Source organism: Kogia breviceps, chromosome 19 (assembly GCF_026419965.1).
Source record: "Kogia breviceps isolate mKogBre1 chromosome 19, mKogBre1 haplotype 1, whole genome shotgun sequence".
NCBI lineage: Eukaryota > Metazoa > Chordata > Mammalia > Artiodactyla > Physeteridae > Kogia > Kogia breviceps.
Genome location: NC_081328.1, coordinates 3673151 through 3700753, shown reverse-complemented (window position 1 = coordinate 3700753; position 27603 = coordinate 3673151). Strand labels below are relative to the sequence as shown.

The following is a 27603-nucleotide window of genomic DNA, read 5'->3' as shown; positions in this document are numbered from 1 at the left end:
GAAATTGGGCACCTTCGTCACCGAGCTAAATGGGTACACCTGGCCCAGGTGCAGGCGTCCGAGAAGCTGAAGGCGGATCCAAGAAAAGATGGAGCAGCTGTGGGCCCAGGTGCTGGCTCACCTCGTTGTGTGATAAGGTGAGTCAGCAGGTAATGACAACATGTGTGAGCTACACAATGGCTGCGATGGCCCTTCTATCTCCAAATCTCCCAGAGAACCTCTCTGCGACCCACTCGACCTGTAGATACACAGGAAAGGTCACTCTGGGATTTGTAGTTTAACACAGCCTGGTTGATAGAAAGCCATCACGTTTTGGATTTCTTTATACTTTACTTTCCCTTGTCTACACCACCTTATTTGGGACACCATTATCAGCAACCAAAATGTAATTCCTAGCCAATACTGGACCCCTGTAAGTAAATGTTGACCAATAGTTGAACTGGATAATGAATAAGATGTGTGGATCCAGATGACTTCAACAGAGACTTTTCTTATCTTCAAAATATGTAAGACATCACTTAAAAAAAAAAACCAAAAAACTGTTTTCTGAGAATCTTAAAGAAAACCATACTTTACTGAATCGCTTTGTTGTACACCTAAAACACTGTAAATCAACTATGCCTCAATTTTAAAAAAGAAAAGCACACTTCAAAAAGGAAACATTAAAAGGTCATGGACCTGACAGAAAAGAACAGAAGGAAGGCTGGGAAGGGATGTAGTTATTGTCTACCTGGTCACGAAACTCCTGGCTAAGGGAAATACGGGCTTGTAACCAAAACTCTGAAAGGTTAGTTCCAGGATGAAAGAATACTATCACAGTGCCAAGTCTTTTTAAAAAAATATGGCTGTTTTGTGTATGGCATAAACTTTTGCAACTTGAGCATCTATGATTTAAGTCCGCTATCATCCTGTTATCATTGTTCCTTGTAATTTCTGAATTATTTCCATACCGCATGTGTCGGGTGGATCTTCAGGGACTGAGTTAGGCTTCAGGGCAGATTATTGGAGTGGCCAGGATGCTCTCCCAGGGAGACCCTCAGATTATCAAGTGGATTTGACAAGGTTTAGGCTAATCCAATGGGGAGCCCTGGAAGAGCCCCACATTGGGCAGAGATGGCCAAGCCCTAGATTCATCTCATGCTCAGTCATTGGTTGGGGGCCTTCTAGAAAGAATGTGGTCTCGGCTCAAAAGCTGAGTTGGATCGGGAAGGTGCTAGAGTCGGGGGCTGTGAGCTCCCTTGAAGTGGGACCTGAGCTGCCCACTTCTGTGTCCACTGCAAAAGCACAGTTACTAATAGACACACCCTTTCGACATGATCGGCGAACCCACTTCTCAAAGCCCAGGTGACAAGGAGAACACTTATTAGGGCAGAGTGACTTGCCTCCGGTCAGAAATTAATTGGAAAGGACAGTTAAGAAGTTGATGGGCTTTCCGCAACTCGGTGCTCTTGGTTTGAGCCGGAAGGCCTTGCTGAGCTCGCACAGACCTGAACCAGGTTGGAGAGCCCGCGGACGTCTGCCCACAGTGCTCCCCAGTTCCAAGTTCGGCGGCTCTGCTTCCTGTTCCGCACACACCATCCAGATGATTCAGGCACTCACGTTTGCCCGGCTACTGCAGGTCCTGTCCTCCCAGCACCCCGCCTCCCCTGACTCCCCCCAACTTGTTTCACTTTGTAGGTCCAACCACCTGAGAAGTAGCTCCTCAGACGTCACGTTTCCCTAACACCCTAGCTTCCCATCACAACGGACCTGCTCTGTTTTCGTTTCCTTGGTAGAAGGATGATGACTTAGGCTGAAAAGCTAATCGACACTGACTCACGAAAGCACACCGATCACCTTGTCTGCATCTCTAGCATTGAACCCAGACAAGGGGTCAGCTAATGGGGGAATTTAAAAACATTTGTTCATGCCCATGTTGGTGAAATTTTGGACAAAATTGGTACGTATTTATCCTTTACAGTGAGAAGGCAGCAGCTCACGCTAATGACAATGGCCAGTTACAGACTTTACTCTCAAACGGTACTCATTCCTAAGTAGTGACCTCCGCAAGTGGACAACGGTTATTTATCAGCCTGTTTGGAAATTTTGATATTGTGAAGGACTTCCTCTTTCTATACTTTAGGTTTTCTACTCTAGATAGAGGAGTAGAAATAGTAATAAAATAACAATTAAGGACCTGCTAGATACAGAGAACGGTGCTTGGTACTTTAACCGCACCATGGGTTTAATGCAGTTGTCCTACAAGCTATGTACTATGTTCCCATTTCACAGATGAGGATCAGAAAGCTTAAGTGGCCTAAGATCAACCAAGCAGCAAATTGTAATGGTCAAGCCTGCTTCAGGTCAGGTCTATCTGGCTCCTTAATCTTTTGCTCTATTCTCTCTCACCCCACAATTCACAAATTACATAGAAGAGTTTCTAAGACTTCCAACGTGAACTCCATAGCTGCTGGCATTTGCAGTGTCTAATAGTTGGGGTAGGACAGTGGTGGGATTATAAAGAAAATAAGATTGGCCATGCGTTGATGATTGCTGATGCAATTATATGTACCCCTATCTGGGGAGGGTCAACTCTCTGCTTTTTATATATTTGAGATTTTCCATAATAAACAGAGGCTTATAGGAGTGTTCATGTTCCGTAATGACATTCAATGAATACAAACGGCTCAGCCCCTAACTGGGACATTATGAGGTCTCCCCCCCACCCCAACTGGCTACACACACACACACACAGAGTCACACAGTTTAAAACATCTTCTAGCATGAGCAGCGCAGATGTGAATTAGTCCTCAAGGTGCAAAGCAGAAGTCTGGAGACCTTAGCATCTCCAACACGTATGGTGTGAGCAACCGAGCCTCTAGCACGCGTGAATCACAGCACTCGGCCCACTCACCGTCTCAGTTCCTCCTCATTTGCTCAAGCCCAGCCAAACCCAACCACGGATCACCAGTGGAGAGAACTGCAAATGCAAACTGTGCGCAAATTCGGAGAAAGGCCTCGATTTAGCCGTGAATGATGGTGAGGAGATATAAATAAACATTGCTCTCAGCGCAGGTTCTGTCAACACCTTGGCACTCCGCACGGACTCCTCCAAAGGTAAACGAGCAAGCGTTACTCATCTCTGGTGAGCTCCAAAAACCACCTGATGGGGCACACGCCGTACTTGGCTTAGCTTGTTTGCAAACCTCAGCCCTTGGAATACAAAGCTACCAGAAAGTATGCAGCCAACTCTGAAATATGTGTTTTCAGGCAGCCATGAGGGCACAACAGTCATTCTCTTTTTTTGATCCACACGTCAGATCCTGGCAGTGGCCACTCTGGGAGTCTCACAATTTTTTTTTCCCCTCCACCTTCTCCATTTTTTAATTTAGTGAGACATACTTATTGTAGAATACATATATTTTTAAATACAGAGAATGAAAAAGAATATTTTAAATTGCCTTAATTCTATCAACCAGAGGTGACTGCTGTTAATTTTGAACGTATGCTTCTAGAATTTCTTAAGGCATGTATAAACTCTGAAAAATTAAAGTAGGAACATACTGTAGGTAATTTGCTTTGTTCATTCAAATATAGCCTATGAACGTTTTAATGCCTATAAACAAACTTTACAACAATATTTACTATGTCTGTGCATATGGACATAAAACAATTAATTCAGTCAAGACATACTGGATATTTACCAAGAATTATTACTGAACATTTAGGTTGCTTTCAAACTTTTGCTCCTAATACTGAGATTGGATGACGACTTTATTAAATAATTATTTCTACAAATGTATTATTATAAATAAATTCTTAGAAGTAGAATAAATTCTTAGAAGTAGAATGCCCAGATAGAAACGTTTGGAGACTTTTAACAAACTGCCCTCCAGAGAGAGTGCAGTTGTCAGTATCCACAGCGGCCTGATTCCAGAACCTCCACAGTTTCCAAAATCCATGGATGCTCAAGTCCCTTATATAAAATGGTGTAGTATTTGCATATGACCTATGCACATCTTACCATATACTCTAAATCATCTCTAGATTACTTCTAACACAAGGTAAATGCTATGTAAGTAGTTGCTGGTGTGTAGCAAATTCAAGTTTTGCTTTTAGGAACTTTCTGGAATTTAACAAATATAGTTTCGATTTGAAGTTGGTTGGACCCCCGGATGTGGAACCCGTGGATATGGAGGGCCGACTGGATATAAATGTATACTCCCCAGCACCCTGCACCCTAACAGCACCAATTATCACTTTTTTTAACCTTTTCCAGTTCAGTAGGTAGAAGACTATACCAGTTTTTCTGAATTTGTACTTTGACCCTAATGATATTGAAATTTTTATGCTTATCAAAAGAACCCCATGTCTTTTCATTCATATAATTTTGTGCATTTCTCATTTCTCACTAGAGCTGTTCACATGTTAATAGTGGTACTCCCTTGTCTGTCATATGTGATGCAGTTGATTTCCTCATTGTTGATTTGCCTTTTAGCTTGATCTGTTGTTTGGGACAGACAGAGAAGTTTAACATTTTTAGGTTGAAAGAAAAACGCATGCATCTTTATGGATCCTTTGACCTAAGTCATGCTGAGACGGTCCTTCCCAAGCCTTTATTTCCCTCTATTAACTGATTTAAACTTTTCAATCCGTCTGAAATAGATTTTGGAGTTCACTGTGAGGTACAGACTTAACATTCCTCCCAAGTGTTGATTCGGTGGCCCCTACGCTAAATGCTTCAGCTAAATATTCTTTTCCATACTTACTTAGCATGTTGCTCTTATTTAAATATGCTAAATGTGTATATACCCTTGGTCTGTTCTTAGACTTGTCATTTTGTTCCAAAATGATCTTGTTATCTATTCTTGGGCAAGCACCACCAAATTATTTTAACAACTGGAGCTTCACAATACATTTAACACCTTGGTGGAGAGCCCTGCCTTATTCTACTTTACTTTCTAACTTTTCTTGGCTATCCTTGCTCATTTATTCTTCCTGAAGAACTCTGGGGTTATTTTATTAAGTACTGTGTCAGGATTATGTTACAGCCCTATATTATAATGGAGAGAATTAACATCATTACAATATTATCTCTCCTGATACAGAAGCATGGTTATGCCTTTCATTTTATCCAAGTCTTCTTTTATGTCCCTGTGGCAGAGTAATACCCGTATGTTTCATTGCTTACCTGTATCTCTCAGATGCCCTTGCATTGCAGTTATGTTGGGGACATCTGATTAGTTCTGAGCAATGGATTGGGAGTATAAAAGACATTTGCCATTTTTGATGTGTACACAAGGGTCTCTTTCTTTGATGAGATGGTGACCATACAGGACATATTGAGAATGGTGGAGCCACAACACAGAAGCAGCCTGGATCTTTGTGTTACTGCTTGGAGGATGGCAGCCTTGAGGAGTCACCCAGCTTGCATCAAGCTTTAAGTGAGCAAGAAGTAAACCCTTTTGTTGGTGTCATTTAGATTTGAGGACTTGTGACCATTGTATAGTCCCTTAGGAAAGGTTGCAAATTTCTTATTCAGTGTGTCTTTGGATTGAGATCTCTGTAGTTACTGTAATAGGGAAATTGCGATTTGATTTACCATAGTATTACTTCATACCATATAGAAGGTCCGTCTGCCTAGCAGGTGAGGAAGGGAACAGATATGGGGGAAGAACTTCACCATGGTGCCTCAGTCTCTCTACCTGATTGTCATTCTAGCTTACCCTTAGCGAGGGCTCTAGGGCAGAGGCTCCAGGGCAGCATTTCCCAACTCACACCCACTTCCTCAGTTTTAAGCCAGCTTCCTGGCTGTCCTTCTTTACTTAGTCCAGGAACTCATTTCAAGTATGTGTGATTGAACGCTTCAAGCAGCCTCTGTGTCTGTACCTGATACACTGGCTTCCAGATTCCATTTGTCCTGGCTCCCAGCCCCTCTGCCTCTGAGTCTGGGGAGGGAGGTACTGATTGAATTTTGCTAGGCGGCCCCTCCTCTTTCTCCATACACGAGTCTCACCCTTTATAGGTCATGAATCGTAGACTGATGGGTTCTTGTCTCACTCTGGCCTCACCTGTACTCTAATTTGCAGACATTCTCAGAAATTATAGCCAAATGGGCAAACCCTCAGTTTGAAATGCAGACATGTTCTTTTTATAGAGAATTGGGGAGGGAGAAGTAATTAAGTGTGCGAATGCAAAGCATTATTTTAAACTAGTGGTCCTTTCATGGATCTTTTCATGAGAACTTGGCAAGAGTAAGTGGAAACCCAGATGTCAGCTGAGGGAATAAGTTATCTCCTTCCTTCTACCCTCTGTATGTGGAAGGGAGTGTAGCAACTGAAAAGACTGATTTTCCCACTGGAACTTTCCTGAGAAGATGGAAATGATTATGGTCAGTTTCAAATCATGTTTCCCCCCAGTGGCATAAATCCTGAGTGCTAGCCAGAACACATTTTCACTGGTCCTTCTTTAGGTTCCTGTGAGCTCCTGATTCTCAAACACCCATTCATGGGTGAGATCTTATCTACAGAAAAAGTTCTTCGCTCCTCTGGGGTAAAATACATTAAATACAAATATTTTTTCCATAAAGCTAAACTATTCCATTTAAGTAGCTATCAGATTATATTCTTTTAATATTTTTGGCATTGAAATGAACAATCTCGTATGAAGCCATTATATGAACACTAGATGGTCATTTGATTTGTTATAAATGTCTTTACACAGTTAAAAGCTGGCAATCCCTATGTTGGTTTTCTAAATTATTTTTGAGATTTTTTTCTCGTCTGTATAATCTCAAACCCTCTGAACCACTGGAATGTATCTTCAAATAGTTTTTCAACACGTGGAATATTTTCTGAGCCCTTGCATTTCGGAGAACGCCCGCCTGTCCCACTGAAAGAGAAATTGCTGGGTATAACGTTCTTCGCTCGTAACTTTTTTCCCCTCAGAACCCTCTGTGGAGTCATCTGGCATCTAACTGTTGAAGAGGAAATGTCAGAGACTGGCCCAGAGTTTTGTTCTCTTGTAAATAAATTGTTACTGAACAGTTGCAAGATTTTTCTCCCCACTTATTACACCTCTCCCTGCTTGAGGCACTGCAGCACAACATCCCCGAGTGCCTTCCCGAGACAGGATATGTGGTGGCTGACGGCCATGGGGCCAGATTCTAGCATCACCCAGGTTCAAATCCAGTCCTGCAGTTTACTAGCCATTGTATCCTTGGATAGTGTTATGGGTTGAATTGTGTCCCCTAGAAAGACATGTTGAAGTCCTGTAGCCCAGGATCTGGGAATGTCATCTTCTTTGGAAATAGGTGTAATCAAATTAAGATGAAGTCCTTAGTGTGGGCACTCATCCAATTAGACTCATGTCCTTAAAAGAGAGAAATGTGGACAGAGACACACACAGAGCAGAGAATGCCTTGTTAAGACAGACACAGAAGGAAGACTGCCATGTGAAGACTGAGGCAGAGATTGGAGTTTGGCTGACACAGCCAAACTGTGAACTGAATGCCTGGGTCTCTCAGAAGCTGGAAAAAGGCAGGAAGGATGCTCCATAGAGGCTTCCGAGGGACCACGGCCCTGCTGATACCTTGATTTCAGACTTCAGGCTCCATAACTGGGGGATGCTACACAACTGTTGTCTTAAGCCACCCAGTTTGTAGTATTGTTATTGCAGCCCTAGGAACCTAATACAGATTTCTCAGACTATGAGCTTCGATTACTTTATCTATAAATGTGGATAATCGTCTGTTAGCTGTAAGGTTGTTGCGAAGGTGAAATGTGATGAGACAAGGTACGTAAATTCTGGGACACAGGAAGAATCTAAGAAATAGAGGGGGTGTCTGTGCTGTTATCATCATCATGGCCGCCATCACCACCATCACCATCACCATCTTCCTTGGGGACCCTTTCTCCTGGGAATGCTTTCTTTTTCTGTACTCTTGACATTTTACACAAAGCTTATGTGATTTTTTAAAAATAATAAAGTCATTTTGCTTAACTCTGGATTCCCAGGCCCACCCCCAAAGATTTTTGATTCGGTACGTCTCCAGAATGAGTATTATTTGAAGGTGTCCAGACATGAACTCTCATTAAGTATTGAAAGTGCAATGTAATTGAAGTGGTGGACCTGGTATTCGTATTCCTACTCTATATACCCAGAAACTGAGGTCAAAGGAAATTGAACCCAAGTCAGAAAACGCAAAATCAAGTAATTTTTTGAGGCCGGACTACAATAACTTCACTTGTTTGATGAAATGTGAAACTCTAGACTAGTATGAAGAAATGCCAGATAATGAGGACTCTATAATACATAAAATATGGGAGACGGCCCAGTATTAGGATTAAGAACACATCCCTTGTAAATCAGGCAGGTTTAAATTCTAGTTGTGGTACTTACTTTCTAGCTATGTGAACTTGGAAAATTATTTAATCTTTTAAAATCTTTTAAGATCTCAAGCTCTTCATCTGAAAATGGGAATGACACACATCTGGGTTCTGGAGAAAAGTAAATGATGTCATGATAAAGCAGTTAATGCACCGTAAATGCTAAAGAAATGGCATATTTTTGCAAATATGCATTGATACTTATTTCAAAAAAGAAATCAACATCTTCATTTCCTGCTATCAATTGTCTTAAAGGTACAAATGCAGGGAGAAAGAAGATCCATAGATGAGAATAACTAATTTTAGAAAAGGTCTGATGTTTATGAATTCCTAGTAGCTTCCTATTTATTTTTGTTCTGAGAATAACCTTGCTGGGATTCTTCTTATTAATTTGCATTTAGCAAATCTTGTACCTTGGAATTCTCTAGTTTTATAACACTGACAGGTCATTTACCAGAATATATAAGAACCATTTTTAAGAGTTCCTGGTAGCTAACAGAAAAATGTGTGTTTAGGTGTTTAGGGATGCTCTTTATGGGTTATGATTTTCTCAACCAGTAGTGGCCAACAGGATTTGTTTCCTGCTACACTTGGAGCATTCCACCATATTCTTCACGAGGCTTCAAGATTCCAAGGAGGAGGAAACCAGAAAAGGGATACTTTCCTGATGTGGGGAAGCAGGACATTTTGACATCAGCAAAGGAACTGGGTGCACAGTAAACAGCCAAGAAACAAGACAAGAAGTTAGTCTGCACAAAACTGCATCGTCTATCTGTTTTATTTAAACCGTTGTGGATTTATATCCTATTGGAAGCAGCCAAAATGTCGAGTTTGCGTTATCCTTCTTAGACATGGCCTGAGTTTCAGCGGTCTGGAGTGATCTGGGTTGCTTCTCCATGCTGTCTTCCTCAGCAAGCTCTGGTGCAGGTCACTCGGCTCCCCAGCCCCACCCCTCAATGTCCCATCAGGGACGCAACGAACCGGAAACCCAGAAAGTAGCTTAAGCAGAACAGTACGCTTATAGCAGTAAGTCTGCAGACAGATGTTCCAGGCTTGGAGCAGTGGCCCAACAAGTTCATCTAGAATCTGGCCTCTCTTTTTCCTACTCCGCCTTCTCCGGCATGTTTCTTCATCACTTCACAATTGTGAGACGGCTGCCTCAGTGCCAGGAATTCCACTTTCAGCCCTGCTTCCTGAGAATGAAAGGAAGGGAAAGGCCCAGAGCACTGCCCTTTGCACACCTTCAGCAGTGAATGAGGTTTTTCCTAGCAAACTTGTCTGCAGGTTTCTCCTTCTCTCTCTCTCTAGCCAGAACTGGGTCACAAGGCCTCCCCCGCTGTCAGGAACTGTGGGCAAGTGTGGCTGAGATCCCTCTGTTTGACTGGAGGCCATCGTGACTCACCTCCAGGGCCGCAGGTATTGCTTCCCTTAAAATCGTGGCCTGTTGATTAACGAAGGTGGAAGGCCGCGGCAGTGAACACAGTTTGCTCGAGTGCGTTTTCCTGCAGCTGTTTCATTTTCATGCATTCCTGAACTTCGCTTTCCACTTACGATGTCACCAAGCTCCTGGATGGAATCAGCCCTGGGGTGTACAGCTGGAAGAGGTTTCAGCTGAGGGGTAACGTCTGACTGGAGTGACCTTGGACCAGGATCCTTACTGGTCACCTTGGAGGAACTATTGAGATCTGAGGAACTGATTTAGGTTCTTCAAGCACACAGGAGGCTGATTCGTAAACCCGAATCTGTACACTTAACAGTGGAACGTCTATTCACCTAAGAACTCCCAGCAGTTATCTGTCCTGGCTCCAAACTTAGCCCGTATCCGGTGCCTGGTGGTGCTGGCGCTGGGGGTCTGTAAACCACACTCCTGCAGGCTCTCTGAGCGCTCGGCTCTGCCGAGACGGGACAGCGACGCTGCAGGACGGAGAGGGCAGGGGTCCCTCCTTCTACCTGCTTCCCGTCTGCCTGCGGCCCCTGGGCACCTCGCTCCAGGGCTCCTTCACCCCGGCAGCAGCGGCTGAGGCCACGTACAGCTTTTCTAACACCTTAAGATCCAGCTTGGTCAGGTCCCCCGCAGAGATCACAGCATCAGTAGAGGAGTGCCTGCTTCTCTCGGTTTCCACACTGTAATAATCCTGACCTCATCCCCCATCATCCAGTTACAGAGGTGGTAGCTGCTTTCTGAAGCTGCTACCTCTGACACTTAAGAGTTCTTTTTAACCCTTTCGACTGCCTAATTGACACCAGTCTCCTGACCTGACTTGACCCAGCATCACCACCATGAAGCCATGGCCAAAGGCAGGGTCCTGAAATACTCCACGCTTCCCCACACCTGAGCTGCCTACTGTATCAGTGGTCACCTTTGCTAAGCCTCCAGAGGAGGAGAAGCATGGGTAAAAGCCAGTTTATTATCACACTGAGGCTCTGGACACACACACTTAGGTGGGAGCCCTGACGCTGGTGAGCAGAGCTGCATCTGGTGGGAGCCCAGCTCACTGGAAGGAGCCTGAGCATCGGCCTTTTTACAGCACGAGGGAGGCCTCCCTCAAGCAAGAAGCAAACCAGGCCTGTCTTGCCACCACCTACCCCCAACATCACGGGACCAGGGGAAGAACCCTGTCTTTCTATTGTTGAGTAAGTATGTCTTCATTTCTCCATCAAGGAGTAGAACTGCTGGGTCCTATGACAGTCCTTTATTTAACTTTTTGAAAAACTGCCAGACGGTTTTCAAAGGCAGCTGCACCATTTTACATTCCCACCAGTAGCACATCAGGGCTCCAATTTGATTTTAAGTCTTATTTCTCTGACTGATAATGCTGCTGACCACCTTTTCATGTACTTATTGGCCATTTGTATGTCTTCTTTGGAAAAACTCTATTCAGATCCTTTGCCTATCCTTGGGCTTTGAAATCTATTTTCCTTTAGATGGATAATTCTGTGCTAACTGATTACATCCTGCGTACTAGGTTGGGATTTTGCCTAGAGGAATCTAGGTCCGTATCTACTGCAGTAAATTCATCAAGGCTTTGAGAGAGTTAGCATCTACTCAGAAGTCACATCAGACAGAATAAAATGCAGATTGGATTCAGTACAGACTCTCCAAGGAGAAACTTTAATAGAGATTCTGCTTTCTAATTCTGAAGCAAATCCACTATAGGACGAAGTGGGAGTTGAGGGCAGCTTGGTTTGTAACTGAGTGCTAAGCCATTATCTAGGTAAATTGTGATAACATTAGTTTTAAGAGACAAAGTACAAAGGTTTACATTGGTTATTCAGAATCACGTTTAAAAATACATATGCAGGGCTTCCCTGGTGGCACAGTGGTTGAGAATCCACCTGCCAATGCAGGGGACACGGGTTCGTGCCCCGGTCTGGGAAGATCCCACATGCCACGGAGCGGCTGGGTCCGTGAGCCATGGCTGCTGAGCCTGTGCGTCCGGAGCCTGTGCTCCGCAACGGGAGAGGCCACAACAGTGAGAGGCCCGTGTACCACAAAAAAAAAAAAAAAATGCAAGTGATAACTGTAGTTAATGACCACATTAACATAAAACTGAATACAACTCAACTTTCAGTAACTGTGGACTAATTAAAACTATGCTTTTAGCTAAAAATAATGCTTTTAATTTTTTATGTCTCTGGTCATAAGCACTATTAAACAAAATAACCAGGTAATTAAAAACATATTCTAAGGGAGATACTATTAATTATATGACAAGATTAAGTAAAAATTAATGTATATAAAGCAGTGGCATTCAAAATATTTTGCCTGCATACTCGTAGAAGAAATTTGAAAATACAGATTCACATATTTTTAAGTTGACATCTGTTATTTGTCACTGAGTTTATTAGTTGAAAAATGTAATCTCCAGTGTACTGAAAATGTTAACACTTTGAAATAAAGTTGTTATATACTTATTTAAAAAAAAAAAAAAAAACATATTCTACAAAAATCTTCGAAACATATTTATTTTACTTGAAATGTAAAAATTTAAAAATCCAAAGTCAAATAAATATATATAGTTGTGAAGCCCTACATAATTTCATTAGTGAAGATGCCACAGGTAGAGTGAGGGACAAGAAAGACAATATAATGAGATGAAAAAGTGCTGGCCTGGGTGTCTGGAGACACAGTTCTAGCACTCAGAGTAAATTACTTAACCTCTCTGGACCTCAGTTTCCAAATCTATAAAATGAAAAGGTGCAGTTATATGGCTGTTGAGGCCCATCTCTACATGTCCTATTAATCTACAGTGACTGAAGGGCAGGGCTTGTATATGGCATTTTCTAAAGAAACCTGTCCAGGAAAAGTAAGTCGAATGAAGCAAGATCGTTCCAAATCAGGAAGTCTGATTCACCTTAGAATAAGTGAAAACTGTCAACACAAACATAGTCCAAATCCCAAACTGTTTGTTTGTATGTTTGGCTGTGTGTGTGTGTGTGTGTGAGAGAGGCTGGCACTTCCCAAGTTTTCAGGGTATTTCACAAAAGGGTTTGTTTCCAAAATGTTTGGAAAACAACGGGTTCAACAAAACTGTGGCACACCCTTTTAGCTGCTTAACCAAAATCCATTCTGTACTTTTTTCTTAGTTTAACATCACTGTGGTTTGATTCCAGAGAGCACTATGTCTGGGGGATGGATTGTGACTGGCCTAAGCTCATCACTGCAATCCTGCTCTCTGCTTTCTCAGCCTCCCTTGCAGCTACAGGCAGCCAAGTCACCGCACATGGCAGTGGAATTCTCTTCCTCCCAGAAGTATCTCCAGGGATTACTTTTCCGGAGCCTATGCTTTGGGATTATTGACATAGGCTAACTTAATTACAAATGAATGCACTTCCTGACCAATCTCGTCAGAAGGTATTCATCGTTTAGGCCTTTTTTCCCACATGACACTAACTGGTTTCTCTCAGTAAATAAAAACGTATGCTTCATTCATGTACTTGACCTTGCCCCCATTTTTGGAAAGAACTGAAAATGAAGAGAAAAATCTGTTGGCCAAGGAGGAACAAGTCTATTAAACTTCTTGTCTATCACAAGCCTAGAGGACTCAGGAATTCATATTTTTGGAATGCATGAAACATTAACATTCATGTGAATCAACCTTTTAGACAGCTGTGTTGTCAAAAAAAGAAAAAAAAGTTGGAATCTAGTAATTCTCAGTTCTGTGTACCAAAATCACCTGTGATGCTTTAAAAAGAAAATTGTACGTCCGTTCCATCCATTCCCCACCCTCTCTAATTTAATAGGTCTGGAGGTGGCTCAGTCATCTGTAATTTTTAAAGCCCTACAGGTGATGCTGACAGGTAGCCAAGGTTGAAACTCTCTGTGTTTTACAAATCACAGAGGCTGTGACTCTTCAAGATGCTTGGGTGAATAAGGCCTTAAAGCACGGTGTAAATCACGTGGTACAGGTATCAGGGGTCCTGGCCTTGGTCTGGAACTCAGCAGCTAGGTGACTTTGGGCAGATAAATCTCTTTGAGCCTTAACTTGTTATTCAAAAGAGGTTACCTTTTCCTGCGGATGTCAACACCAAACGTTTCTAAAAAGCACATGGAAAATTACAAGGCGTTTTGAAAACTTGGGCCTCTCACTGTTGTGGCCTCTCCCGTTGCGGAGCACGGGCTCCGGACGCGCAGGCTCAGCGGCCATGGCTCATGGGCCCAGCCGCTCCTCGGCACGTGGGATCCTACCGGACCGGGGCACGAACCCGTGTCCCCTGCATCGGCAGGCGGACTCTCAACCACTGCACCACCAGGGAAGCCCCTGAAAACTTTTAACACAGTATTTAATGCTGTTTACCTCTTCAGGGAATATCCTTTCCCTTCCTTGTATGCAGGAAAAATCCACTGTTCCTCCAACAGAGTACCAAGTTTAAATCTCTGAAGCCTTCCCTGACCAACCACACAGAACTGCTACCTCACCTGGGTTTCTGCAGCAGTTTCTACATCACCCCCATCACACTGACCTTGCTAACTGCCAAGCCCTCTCGCCCCACTGGCACCGTGTCAGCTCGCACACAGTCGGGGGTCTCATTCTTCTCGGTACCCCCGTGCCCGGCAATGCTAGCCGAGATGACTCACGTGACCACCTATCACCTTATCACTGAAGACAGAGAAATTACCCTCCTAGAACCCGGTTTCCTATTTCTTCTTTTTCCAAAGCCGAATCTTTTTCCTTCAGTGCACTGTTAGTTGCGGAACCCCAACACCAAAACCGGAAGAAAGGAGGAGTGCTGAAACCTGCCCTCCTAATCAGACACGAATGATAACTTATCAGTTCCTGGCCGTGACAGGAGTCTGGCTGGGTACCCACTACAGAGACGCCATTTAATTCTCTCAACCATCTTACGGGACATATGCTATTGTGATCCCCGTCGCACAGCGACATAACCGAGGTTCAGGGGACTTAGGTCATTTGCTCAACAGGTCAGGAGGCCAGGAGGTGGAGCCAGGAATACAGAGGTCACTCCAGAGCCCGGAACCTTAAACTCTGCACGCACCTTCCTCGTCCCGAGATGCTCCTGACGACTCGTCGGCGTGGCTCAGGGGCCAGGAGCCCGCGCGCATCGCTCCCCGCATCTGACAGCGAATAAGGTAAAGCTGTAACTGATGGGGCTGGAAGTTAGGGGCACCGTCCCCGGAACCATTTCCTCCCGGCGCCTCGGCGGCCCAAAAGGATCCTGGAGGTAACTACAAGCGGCCCGCAAGCAACCCGTGGCCGGCCCTGCCCAAGCGCCAGGCCCCTCGGGTCCGGCCAGGGATGCCGGCCTCAGGGCGGGAGGCGCGGGCCCGCCGTCGCGCGCGGCCTTTCCTCGGAAGCCTCCGCCGCCCCGCGCTCCTCGCGCCCCGCGAAGGTACCTCAGGTCCTAGGCCCGGCTCACTCCGGCCCGGCGGCCGGTCAACGCCCCTCAGGCCACACACCTCAGGCCACGGCCCTCCACTTCCGCGTTCCTCCCGCCGGAAGTGGCAAACCGGAAGCTCCCGCTCCTCTCACGGTGGGCGGGGAAAGAAGATGGCGGCGCCCAGCAGCCGGTGAGGAGAGAGGACGCAGGAACCGCCGGGGGGTCGCCGGGCTCGTACGTGATGGCCGCATCCCCGCACACTCTCTCTTCGCGCATCATGACAGGTACTGCGCCCGTTCTCGGGCACCACTTTGGGGGAATTTTCTTCTCTTTGCCACGTGCGACGCCGTGGTTCCGCCTGCCTGCAACCTTGGGAGCCCTTGGCGAGGTCGGCGGGGCACTAGTGAGGGAAGTGACTTTTGGAGTAGCCTGACGTGAAGAGGCCACGGAGCTAGGGTCTAGTCTTGCACTGGGGCCCCGGTGGTCCGCACCGTCTCCATCTCCTCCTCCCCCCGGGGCGGTGGGCGCGATGTCTGGTGTTTCTTTCAGTTTTTAGAGACTGGAGGCTGCGGGAGAGAGGACGGAGTAGAACCTGGGGACTCCACGAGCCTCTTGGCTTATTAGAGTCATAGGTCCTAGCCATTTGTAAGTTACTCGTACGTCCCGCTTGTAAGGACTGGACAAGGGCTTTTCTCCCCCACCCCCCAACCCGGAAGCCTTGTTCCAGGATAAAGCGTCATGATGGCGGTGATAAAGATGATGACCTCAGACAGCGGGCCATAACCACCCCCTGACCCCCAGACTTTTGTGTTTCTCCATTAGCGTGGTCCCTGATATAATCCCTCCACGCTATGTTGAAAGTGGGATGCACTTTCCTGCCCCTTGGCTCGGTCTCAGCTCAAATGTTACCTGTTCAGAGAGGCCTGACCACCCTTATCTAAGGAGAGGCCCCCCCCCCCTTCTTGCATCACCCTGTTTCTTTCATGATGATTAACACAGTCTGTAGTTGTTTAGTTATAACCGGTTTATTACGTGTTTCTCTGAACTAGAGGATTGAACCTTGTGCGGGCAGGGACGGTATCTCTCTGGTTCACCTCTGTGTCCCCAGTGCCCGACGCAGTACTGGGGGTACATTGTTGGTGCTGAATAATTACGTGTGAATGAATGAAGTTTCTCCTGATGGAGTTATTAAGCTGGAGGTTGGGAACTGTTTTGCCCCCCGCCCCCCGTAGTTTAGGACGATAACTGATGGGTGGCGAATGTGTTGCTGGAGGCCCATGTTGGAGGTGGACTCCCTCTGGGCCTATAAAATGAGGCAGTTCAACTGGATGATCTCAAAGGTCTCTTGTGGTTCAAAAGGAGGGCAGGAGGGTGAGAAGTGAGAGTGTGTATAGATGAAACAAGATTGGCAGAGGTTTGGTAGTTGTTGAAGCGGCGGGATCAGTGATGGGGACTCATTGTGTTCTTCTGCTGTTGCATATGACTGGGATTTTCCATAATGATACATTTTATTTAAAGGGTCTGTAGTTCTTTTCGAATTTCTTTGTTGCCTGCTCCCATCCCTGACTGTGCGTGTTTGATCCTGACCCTAGACACCCATTCTCAGAGAGCTCATCCTTTCTTAGTGCTTGAATTATCACCTCTGTAGGGAGGTTTTTCCAATGTGCATTCCTCAAGATTGGCTGCTTTGCTGCCTTTCAGTTCTGTATTTTCAGCTTCCTATAGGACAAGTCTGCCTGACTACTTAGAATTCCCCAGTTCAGTAAGTGGGCTGCATATGGTCCACATGGTTTGTTGCTGGACCCGTCTTTTCGATGCAGGTAGGAGGGATATTAACAGACAGCTTAGCTTCCTGAAGCTATGAACATAATCGCCAAAAGATCTGCTAGTAAGTGGTCTGTGCCATCTGCTATGATCCACTTGGAAGATCCACTGTAAGAGCTTGAATGAAAGCTTGGGGGGAAGGTGGCAGAAGGGTAAGTAGGGACTGTACCAGGTATCTAGTGGTCATGTCTGACTGTTCTTCTAAAGCTTCAAAGAATTTGATAGCCTTTAAAAACTTTGCAGGACCTTTCAGCTTCTTATCTGTGCACTTCATTTAAAAAAAATAAATTTATTTATTCATTTTTGGTTGCATTGGGTCTTCGTTGCTGCGCGTGGGCTTTCTCTAGTTGTAGTGAGCGGGGGCTACTCTTCGTTGCGGTGCACGGGCTTCTCATTGCGGTGGCTTCTCTTGTTGCAGAGCACAGGCTCTAGGCGCCCGGGCTTCAGGAGTTGTGGCTTGTGGGCTCAGGAGTTAGGGCTCGCAGGCCCTGGAGCGCTGGCTCAGTAGTTGTGGCACATGGGCTTAGCTGCTCCGCGGCGTGTGGGATCTTCCCGAACCAGGGCTCGATCCCGTGTCCCCTGCATTGGCAGTTGGATTCTTAACCACTGCACCACCAGGGAAGCCTTATATTTTATTCTTAAAAAGATCTATGGTTTGGTCATTTCAGCATTTGATATAATAAAAGCCTAATGATCCTGAGATGAAAAAGTTCCCTAGCCCTGCTGGAGAATTACGCTCACTTAAACAGGGAGCAGGGCTGATCAATACCGTTCATTCACAGGTCTGGATCAGGCCATTCAAAGTTCTGACCCATCACTCATGTGCTGCTTACCGTGGTGCGGCTCTGCTTCTGGGTAGGTCCAGTCATCACGTGGTGAGAAGTATTAACGATTTTAACATTTTTTCCCCCTTCCTCTCTATTACAGGCTGGATAGGAGGGTGTGTCTGGTATCTAGAAAGGAGAGCCTTGCAGGAGTCACCGCGTAGGTTCCTGCATCTTCTCAGGAACGTCAATCAACAGTGGGTCACATTTCAGCACTTTAACTTCCTCAGGCGCATGGTACGTTCAGAAGACCGCCCTCACTTTGTGCTCCTGCCTTTACTTTCCCTATATGAGGGGCTGTAAGAGAGTTTGAAGAAGTGCTCTTTGAAAAGGACTTATTTCATGTGGTCTGAAGTGTATCCACAACTTTAATCCCTTGTTCTGTTTATGCTTAACTGAAACCAGAATAATTCTGGTGTCTGAGTTTTAAAGTATGATCTTGAACTTATTGATTAAGTTTGGGAAAAGATTGAAAACTGCTGGCTTGTTTCGACTAGGCCACAATTAGGAAAAGCTGAACTGTTATGATGCATCTTTTTAAATTCTTTAAAGTTCTGTGAATACATCAGTAAATACAGAAATAATTGCTTTAACCGTGTGACCTTCCTGTTTTCTAACATCAGCAGTGTATTCAAAAGTTTCTTAAACACATGCCCTTCTGAACAGATTCAAACAAATTGAGTTTGTGATTTGCTGGGCACTTTACAGTGCGCGTTGGTAATATAGCTCAGTCCTCTTGTAGACTTTTGTCCAGGTCGACTTCGTGGTTTCGGCGGTGTGGTAACTTACATTTGCCACTTTCTCAAATGGCAAAGGATCATAGGATGAAGAAACGACAGCTTAAAACTCATGATTTCAGTGCAAGCAGGAAAGAATAGCAAATTCATATTCTGAAGTCCTATTTGACATTTATCTCACCTTTTTTTTAACTTAAAATGCCCACTTTAACTTTTAAAATCTTAATGAAACTCATTGTTTTGATGAGAGATTTTAATTTCCAGAAATGTTCAGACTTTTAAAGTTGGGGATCGAGGACAATGGATGTTTAGAAGAGAAACTCAAATATGTTTAATGCCTTTTTTATGTAAACAGAACTCTGAATTCATTCATGAGTCTGTAACTCCTTTCTAAGATGAGTATATGTAATTTCAAGTCTTTGTGATGTAATGAAAAATTGTTTAACTAGTTATCAGGGTAGGTTGCTCCAAGTCCCAGGAGCATCTATAAGTAACTAGTTGTTGATTCTTGTCTCTGTCAGTTTATTTCCGAGCCTTGGTTTCCTCATCTGAAAATTAAAGCGAGAGATACTAATAATGATCCATCTTTTAAAATAACTTTTGAGAACATTGAATGAGATATGTATTCGATAAACTCTAAAGATGTATGTTATATAAAACTGTAAAGTGCCTCAAGGACATTAGTCATAGTTACTCGTTTTTGCTAGTAAGTAATAGAGATTATTTGACTCTAAAATCCAATTCTTTCCCCACACCCACGGCCCTGAGGTCACTGAGCCCTGGGTTGTGTCCCCCACTGAGTAGGTCTGCATGCACTGTTCCCCTGGGAACGTGGAAAGTCAACAGGTTGCCTTGGCTCTTGATTATAGAAAACTTTTTCATTGTATTTGGAATATGAAACCTCCAGTTTCTGGTACTACATGGAGGGAAATTCTGGGGGAGATGAATATGAAATAAATTTATCTTTCTTTCAAGGAACTTAAACTCCTAGGGTTTTCTAAGCCGTAGAATCTGAAAAACCAGTTAATTTCATTCTCCATATTTCTTAGCAGAGTGATTTCCATGTAATACACTCTAACACGAGTTACTTCAGTGAGTATTTTTAAAGGTATAGGAAAATCTTTTAGATATTTTACAAGTCGGACTGATTGATGGAAGGGGCTACTGAACAACCATTTAAGAGCATTTTGGGCCTTGGTTTCCTAGTAACGTGTACCTTTTTTATTCAGTACGTCACACAACTGAACAGAAGCTTCAACCAGAAAATAAAACCAAAGCCGGAACCAGTGGCATCTCCTTTCCTTGAAAAATCATCTTTCGATGAGGCCAAAGCCAAAATATATGAGATGAGACCTCTTTCACCCCCAAGCCTGTCTCTGTCCAAAAAGCCAAATGAAAAAGAATCGATAGAACTAGAACCCACCCCAGTAATTGAAGACTCTATAGCTGTGGGAACAGAGACAAAAGAAGAAAAGCAGTGGAAAGAGATGAAGCTGCGTGTGGATGATTTGCCAGGAATTTTGGCTCGGCTGTCCAAAATCAAACTCACAGGTACTTTGCTTTTCCAGTCTAGTCAGATTCTTACTTGAGAGTGTTTTTGTTGTTGTTGTTGTTGTTGTTGTTTGGTTAAACAAAATGCTAATTTTGTTATTGCCCCAAAAGGAATGATCTTGAAACTACAGGTCCCCTGTTAGTATTTTTCCTCTCTTCAACTTAATTGGGATTTGAAGTCAAATTGTTGGAATTCTGTTTACGCAGAATAGTAAATAGTATTACCCTAAACATATTGTACTAAAAATGGTCTCTCTTTTATTTGCAGTTAACACAGAATATTTATCCTGCTCATTTCCTTGTCTTTTGTGTGTTCACACCTGCTGCCCTGTAACGATGCAGTAAGATAATGCGTTCTGTTTCAGTTCTGGACACGAGAAGGACTGCACTGCTGGGCCCGATGGGCGGTGCACCCACGGGCGCTGGGACGCCCAGCTCACTGCTGCGCTTTGCTTCTTGTCGGGCCCCTGGGATCTTCCCACGTGTGCGGGAACGTAGAGTGTTTCTCTGCGAAGAAAGCTGTGACTACACAGTTGAGCAGAGCTTGTGTGATTTTGTAAATAAAGTTTTATTGGAACACAGCCACAGCCGTTGGTTCTGTGCTGGTGTCATGCTGCCTCGGCAGAATTGAGTCATTGCCACAGAAAACTTATGTCCTGGCAAGCCTGGAATATTTCCTGTCTGGCCCTTTAGAGAGAAAGTTTGCTGACCCCAGCTATAGAGCATGGACTAGTGAGAGGCAAGGATGATGGCAAACAAATCAGTGGTGGTCAACTGAGAAATGACTTGGGGCTGAGTTAAGGAGAAAAGGGGGGAGAGAGAGAGAGAAATATGAAGGAAGTGGAATGAACCGAACCTCAGGTAGACGTGGTGGAGTGCTGGGGGCCATAAGATAGAAGGTTTAGGACACGGACTTGCAAGGAGTCTTGACTGCTGTTAGGTGAAGCAAGCCTTCCCCAGTCCTGGGCACTTTGCTCCTTACTATCCACCCCCCTCCAGCCCAGTTCTGAGAGAGAACATAGAGTAGTGACCTCTGGGCTGGAGTCCCTGCCCTCAAATCCTTGCTCTCACTAGTTGAGTGACCTTGAGCAAGTTCCATACATCTCCATGCCTCAGTTTACCCATCTGTAAAGTAGGGATAATAATGATACCTACTTCCTAGGTCAATACTGAGTTTTAAATGGGGTGACATCTGCAAACTGTGTAGAAGAGGCCATGTTAAGACCTGTACACTTGTTTCTTAAATAAAAAAATAATAACTTCGTCACCTGGGTGCCCCTGCAGGCACTGGAGTTTGCGGCCCCGGCTCTAGGACAACTTGGGGCCTTCTACTGTGCGAGACCGGGTGAGTGGCTGTGTTGAGACTGAAGAATGTGAACGACGGAGGGAGAGCCAGGTTTGGAGGGAGAACAGTCTTGGACACGCAGAATTCTAGTTGCTGCTGGCATATCCAGGTGGAGAGGTCCAGCGGGCACTGGCTGTGAAGGACAGGAGCTCAGCTAGGCCACTGGGCCGGAAGAGCAAGCGGTCTTCAGCGCAAGGTTGACTGTGAAGCCGTGGTGATGAGCAGGGTTGCCAGAGGTCAAGTGTAGACCAGAGGAGAAGGCCAAGGACAGCACTTTGGGGCATGTGCCCCATTTTAAGGATTGTGCAGAGTGTGTAACGGGGTCTGCAAGGAAGTAAATGGTCAGAGGGAGGGAGGGAGGAAGTGACTTTGTCACGGAAGCCAGTCCATAGAGGAAGTGATCAACACTTAAATGGTAGAGGTCTCCTAAGATGCCTGGCTATGAAGTTATTTTATTTGGCAGTTAGGAAGTCAGCGTTGACAGACTGGAAAGTCAGGAACTAATTATCAGTGGTTCTTCTTAGAGTCTCAAACGAGGTACTTTAAATAATTAATTTAAAATAACGTCTTAAAGTTTGTTTTCATAATGCTTATTTCTTTAGGGACAGATAGGATGATAACTGGTTTAAGATCATTTGGGGGGGGGGCTGGGGGCACATTTTCCTTCCCTTCATACCAGCTGTTGTATTGGTTTTCCTTTTCTGTACCTTATATATAGTGTTGTATATCTGAATAGGCATTCCAGATGCAGGGTTTGACATTTAAAACATGGCGTCTGAAATCTAAAGCAATGACTAAATCCCTTCTTTAATGGTACACGTTGTGCTCTACGTATGTTGCTCGTCGACTTACCGGTTCCCAGGTTTCAGTTTGCTAAGGAGCATATACGTGGCACGCATGTTCAAACGGGGCTTCTGCTGACCCCAGAGATCAACTCCCAGAGGCCTGGGACCGGGCCCAGAGCTCTGCATTTTGGCACGCGTGCAGATGATGCGATGCAGGTGGTCTCGGACCACCCTTCGAGAAAGTGAAGGAAGGGTTGCACAGGCAGAGGGCCAGGCCCAGCCCCGGTGGCCTGGAGGACGTGGGAGAGCTCGCCCCTTCCTTCCCGTGAGCCAGAGCAGCCCTTGCCACCACTGGCACGGGAGCAGCCAGCTGGGGGCTCTGGCCCACGCAGGAGAGATGTGCACAGGCGAGGTACATGGAGGGATGGAAAAGCCCTGGGCAATAAATTTCTCCTCTAGCATTTTATATATTCCATGCCCCAGGCTTCCGGATGAGCTAATTGAATTAAAGTCATTTCCTTCTGCTTATTCTGTTTAAAGAGGCAGCACCCTTTGGGTGACCCCGACCCTCTTATTTGACCTCTTACCTCCCTGTTTATTTTATTACTTGAATTCACACGTCTTGGACTCAGCAGGATTTCTTTTTTGTTTAAAGAAAATCCCTGGTATCTATAAATTGATTTCTTTTGGCCTGTTAACATCTTGGGCAATTCGTTTACAGCTAATGATAGCCGAGACAGAAATACCTGGGAGTCAGTGATCACTTTTAGAGCACTAGTCTTCCTCTCTTTGCCTCCTTCTGTTTGTAGCTGTCATATGCCGAGAATAGCTAACTGTAGACTAAGTGAAGAGCCACACAGTGAGGCCTTTACCTTCCTTTGTCGGGTAGGAGGGCGGCAGCGGGGTGATGCCCTGGCGTTTATGCCAGGATCCGGGCCAACGTTTGCAGGAGATAATGCCATGTAAAGATATTTGTTTCTGTGAAAGGAAGTAAGACTGAGCTTATAAAGACGTAATAATATGTCTCCCTTGAGTTTCTCTTGCCAGCTGAGCTATTTACAATATGTTTTTGGAGTTTGTTGCAAGGACCACACTGGGGTGAAGAAATTTTATTTGGATTAGGATCATAAGACGCTTTGGTGACTCAGCTGAGTTTATACTTAATATGAGTCAATAAAAAGCAGAAATGTTTTCCTCAATAACGTCTGTGCTGAAAAGCTACAACACATTTTCTGAGAGCAGAACACTAAAATAGATCATTTATTGGAACCAATAGATTAGGCTGTCCATGGAACTGAGATAAACTACAGTCTGTCAGTGTATAGACTTTTTTTCCCCTAGAACCAAGAATGCTGCTTTTTATTAAAAGGAAAAAAACAACAACCCTAAGAATAGAGGATACAATTTTATTTTAGATTGCTTGTAGTTTTTAAAAGTCAATGTACTGTAATCATCAGCTCTCAGATACTGCATAAAGGATTTTTCTCATTTTCATAAAAGTATTAGTTGAGTAGAATTTTAATTTTTTAAATTTTAACGTATATTTTGAAATAAATACCTTAATATTTATATGCTTGTTAAATGTTAAAGGGGTATTTTTATTAGTAAGTGTTTACTTTTAGAAAAAATAGAAAATATAGATAAGCAAAAATGAGACGAATGGAATCTCCTTATAAGTCTACCCTCTCAAAATAATAACCATTTTGATGATTTTGGTGTATTCTAGAATGTTTTTCTATACATGCCATTCAGATATTTTTGCTTTTTAAACGAAAGTAAGATCATAATATAAATGCTTTCTGTACTTTTAAAAAAATTCTGATTCTGTGCATATCTTTTTGTGTCCCTGTGCTTACCCTGTTTTTGATGACCTTCTCTTTTAATAAGTAGTGTTGTCTTAAGATACAAAAGCACATGATAACATACCACCCAGTTTGACATGGTGTTGTTGGACTTCTCTTGCGTTTTAAGCTTGAGGATAGAGGCTCTCAGTTTCCATTACTGGTAACACATTCCTGTGGCCCAAAGGAGACACAGCGGCAACCGGCAAGGGAACTTTTTCTCTGAAAAGGGTTTTCCAACGTGTTTTCGAAACCACAGAGCCAGCATCCTACTTTTTCCCAAGTCTGGTTTCTCGTGCCGTCCACTCCCACGCTCAGCGCACAGTGTGTCTGTGCCCAGCTTTTGCCCCAGTGCCCCCGCCTGCCGGGCATACCCGCCGTGCAGGGGCGGTGTTGGTGCGGGGCTTGCTCTTCGGGTTCAGGTCCTCAGATTCCTCTCTGCCTCGGCTCGGTGAGGAGCACGGCGGCGCCAGGCCCTGCTTTCTCTCTGGTGTGACTGCTCTTCTCTCCCTCCAGCTGTGATGCAGCTGCCTCCAGACAGCCCTGCTGTTGCATGAAGTGGGTCCGTGTCGCCGTGGTCCAGCCTGGCCTCTGCTTCCGGCCCCTCACGCTCCACACCAGCCAGGAAGACGGGGTCCCATCAGACACACAGCCTTTACTTCCCACATTGATCCATTTTCTTCCCACTTGGTGTGAAGGTAGTCGGACTTTCTGCTGTTCAACTAGTGAAAGTAATAAGTCAGCTCTCAGCAACTGTCTTCAATTTCATTTCATCTGCACTGTATTTAACAAACGTTTCTTGAGGGTTTTAGTATCCTCTCTTTACCTAATTTATTGCTGATGTAGATTTTTCTCCAATTTTCTTTTTTATTCCATCATTTCATTTGGTTTCTGGTAGGAGTGGGCCATGTAGATGCCTCAGCCAGTGTTCTAAGTTAGAAGAAAAATGCATTTATCTCGGCTATTCTGTTTTCTATTGATATAATTGTTTTAAATTCAGTTTGATGTTATTTGGATTGATTGTAAGTGTTAAGAGGTGTGGTAGACGCTCGAAGAATGTAGAGATAAATTTCATGTGGATGATAATCATTCTCAAAAAAACATTGATGACTTTAAAGAAGAGAAGGAGAAAAAACTATGAGTTGAGAATTGCCTCAGCTCCATGTAACTGAAAACTTGAAGAATGGTGACTTAAGCAAATAAAGGGTTTATTACTCTCTTGAGTCTGAAATTAGGAGCCCAGAGCTAGTGCTCGAGGATGTTGTCTACATAGCTGGCTCTTGTTTTCTGCTGTGTCATCATTAGCTTGTGGCTTTTGTCCTCAAGACCACAAGATGGCTGCCTCTCCCCCATCGTCATGTTATATTCCAGGCAGAAAGAATGAAGAAAGGGGATGGTGTAGAAAAGCAGAAGCCTCCTTATGAGACTTGGCCTTTTTAGGGAATTCCCTGGTGGTCCAGTGGTTAGGATTCTACACTTTCACTGCCAAGGGTGTGGGTTTGATTCCTGGTTAGGGAACTAAGATCCCTCAAGCCCAAGCCGCGCTGCCTTTTTACTTGGGAAGGGAAGCTTTTGATAGGAATGTCTCCTTATATCTCATTGGCCAGGACTGTACAGCATGGCTTTTCCAGCTAAAAGGGAGGTTGTAAAGAATTCTTACCTCTATCATTTAAAAAGCCAAAGCATCTGAAGTCCAGCCTAGTCAACTCTGTCGATATGCAGCTTCTCTGTATTCTCACAGCGCCCCCCGGGCTATCTCATTATGCAGTGTATCCCCTCCCAGGAAGAGGATGCAGGGCTGCCCACCTCTCCACCCCCAGTTTTCCAAAGAAAATAGAACAGCACCCCTAGGTCTGCTCTGGGACTACACCACACGTGCACTTCACATGTAATGTGCTTAAATGAAGACTGCTTTGCCACCTCAACATGCACTTTACCAGTGGTGGTTGTGGACGTGTAGCCACCTGTCGTCGGCAGTCTTTCCCTGTCGTCTTTGATAATCAGACACACATTTGAGACTCCTAGTTTGTGCTGGGGAGTTGTCAACCCTGGACTGTGCAGTGAGGAAGGCCACCTAGCCTAAGACTGCCTTGAAAAGTGTAGGTTTTAGGCTGACAGTGAAACTTGAGCTAAACAAGGGAACGAGCCAGGTGGTCCCATGGAATTTCCTCTTTTCTTTCTCTGTTGCATTTAACAGTCACTGAAGGCTTTGGCCTCCTAGGTTTTCTTCCTCACCCCAAATTCCATCATCAACCTAGGGGACTTCACTGTCTTTAGTGGTTCTGAAACTCCTCGAATCGCTTGTTATAATGCAGATTTCCGGGCCTCATCTCCATAAACCCCTTTCCTCAAGGTCTGGGGCGGGGCCTAGGAATCTGTATTTTAACAGAGGGCCCTGGCAGGCATGGTCCCCAGAACATATTTGAGGAGCTCTTCTTACCTGGAGAACACATTCAGCACCTCTCTACCACCTCATCTTCATTCTCGGCAAACTACCTTGCTTTCCATTTCAGAAAAAAATAGAGCTTTCGTTCTCATCAAGTGGGAACTCAGCAAGTTCCTGCTAACCAAATTTATCTGATTTCTCACCTGTCATTGCCTCTTCTCCCCTCTGCCTGTTCCCCCGACCCCCTTCCCACCGTCAGTGGATGGTTCCATCACCGTGGCACCTTGGGAGTCCTCTCAGACTCTGCAGACGCAAGTAGACCTCTCTCCTCTGTGGAGGGCGGGTTACTGCATCTCTGGAGGGGACCAGACGATTGCTTCCCAACCCTGCAGGTCAGAAATGCCCAGCTGCCTAATTAGCATTTGGGGGTATTATCAAGGGCTCGGTTTCCAGTTCAAAGCAAAACACGGTAGCATCTCATTTATTAAGATTAAGGAATGAAAAACTAACAGAAGTGAAGTGGAAAGAACGTTACAAGGTTATCTCTAAGTACTAAAAATCGTTTTTGCTCAATAGCATTATTTTTTTATCCCTTAAGGGGGTGGGTAGTGAATTGGGAAGTTAAGAATGAAAAGAGGAGTGCTAACGTATCAGTGATTTGCTAAAAAAAAATACAAGGGCCCGCTTTTTATCTGTGTTCACACGGGTGACATTCTACCTGCAGGGGAGGAGGGTAAGTCCGTCTGGCACTCCCTCATCCTGCGGCCTTGTCCTTGCTGTCTCTGCCTCTCGCAGTCACGGCTCCCCGCTTCCCCGTTCGCAGGCCAGCTCCTCCTCAGCCTTCGATCACACCTCCGACCTCAGTGTGAGCGGGCACTCGGCCGGGAGCCCTTCACGTCCCTCACAGCTTTCATCCGCGACTGCACCCTCTGACATGCCCTCACGCTCTGTGGTCATGCCTGTTGGCTTGTCCGAATCTTCACCAGCCTGTGGGCACCAAGAGGCCTGGGACCACATCCATCTTCCTGGCTCGTTGCATTGCCAGGGCCTCGCTCCTGCCCTGCCCGTAATAGGTGCTCAAAAAACGCAAGCTCGATGGGAAAA

The 27603-nt window shown here is 44.9% G+C and overlaps 1 protein-coding gene and 1 long non-coding RNA gene across 6 annotated transcripts in view; one reads left to right on the top strand and one right to left on the bottom strand.

The window, feature by feature from the left end:
• LOC131746817 (uncharacterized) overlaps positions 1 to 15485 on the bottom strand; it is a 420909-nt gene extending 405424 nt beyond the window's left edge. For 2 of the 5 annotated variants that reach the window (XR_010838306.1, XR_010838308.1), the window contains exons 1-2: positions 15223 to 15485; positions 14865 to 14943 (exon numbers count right to left, since the gene is read on the bottom strand). This is a non-coding gene — a long non-coding RNA (uncharacterized lncRNA). Of the gene's footprint in view, positions 1 to 129; positions 239 to 14864; positions 14944 to 15222 lie in introns of those variants that run through there. The other 3 variants (XR_010838309.1, XR_010838307.1, XR_010838310.1) reach the window with 2 other exon arrangements.
• Positions 15126 to 27603, top strand: part of COX10 (cytochrome c oxidase assembly factor heme A:farnesyltransferase COX10) — an 89561-nt gene continuing 77083 nt past the window's right edge. Inside the window, exons 1-3 of the mRNA XM_059048520.2 lie at positions 15126 to 15490; positions 17958 to 18091; positions 19821 to 20142. Coding sequence (XP_058904503.1) covers positions 15448 to 15490; positions 17958 to 18091; positions 19821 to 20142 — 499 coding nt within the window. The 5' untranslated portion in view covers positions 15126 to 15447. The remainder of the gene's footprint in view (positions 15491 to 17957; positions 18092 to 19820; positions 20143 to 27603) is intronic.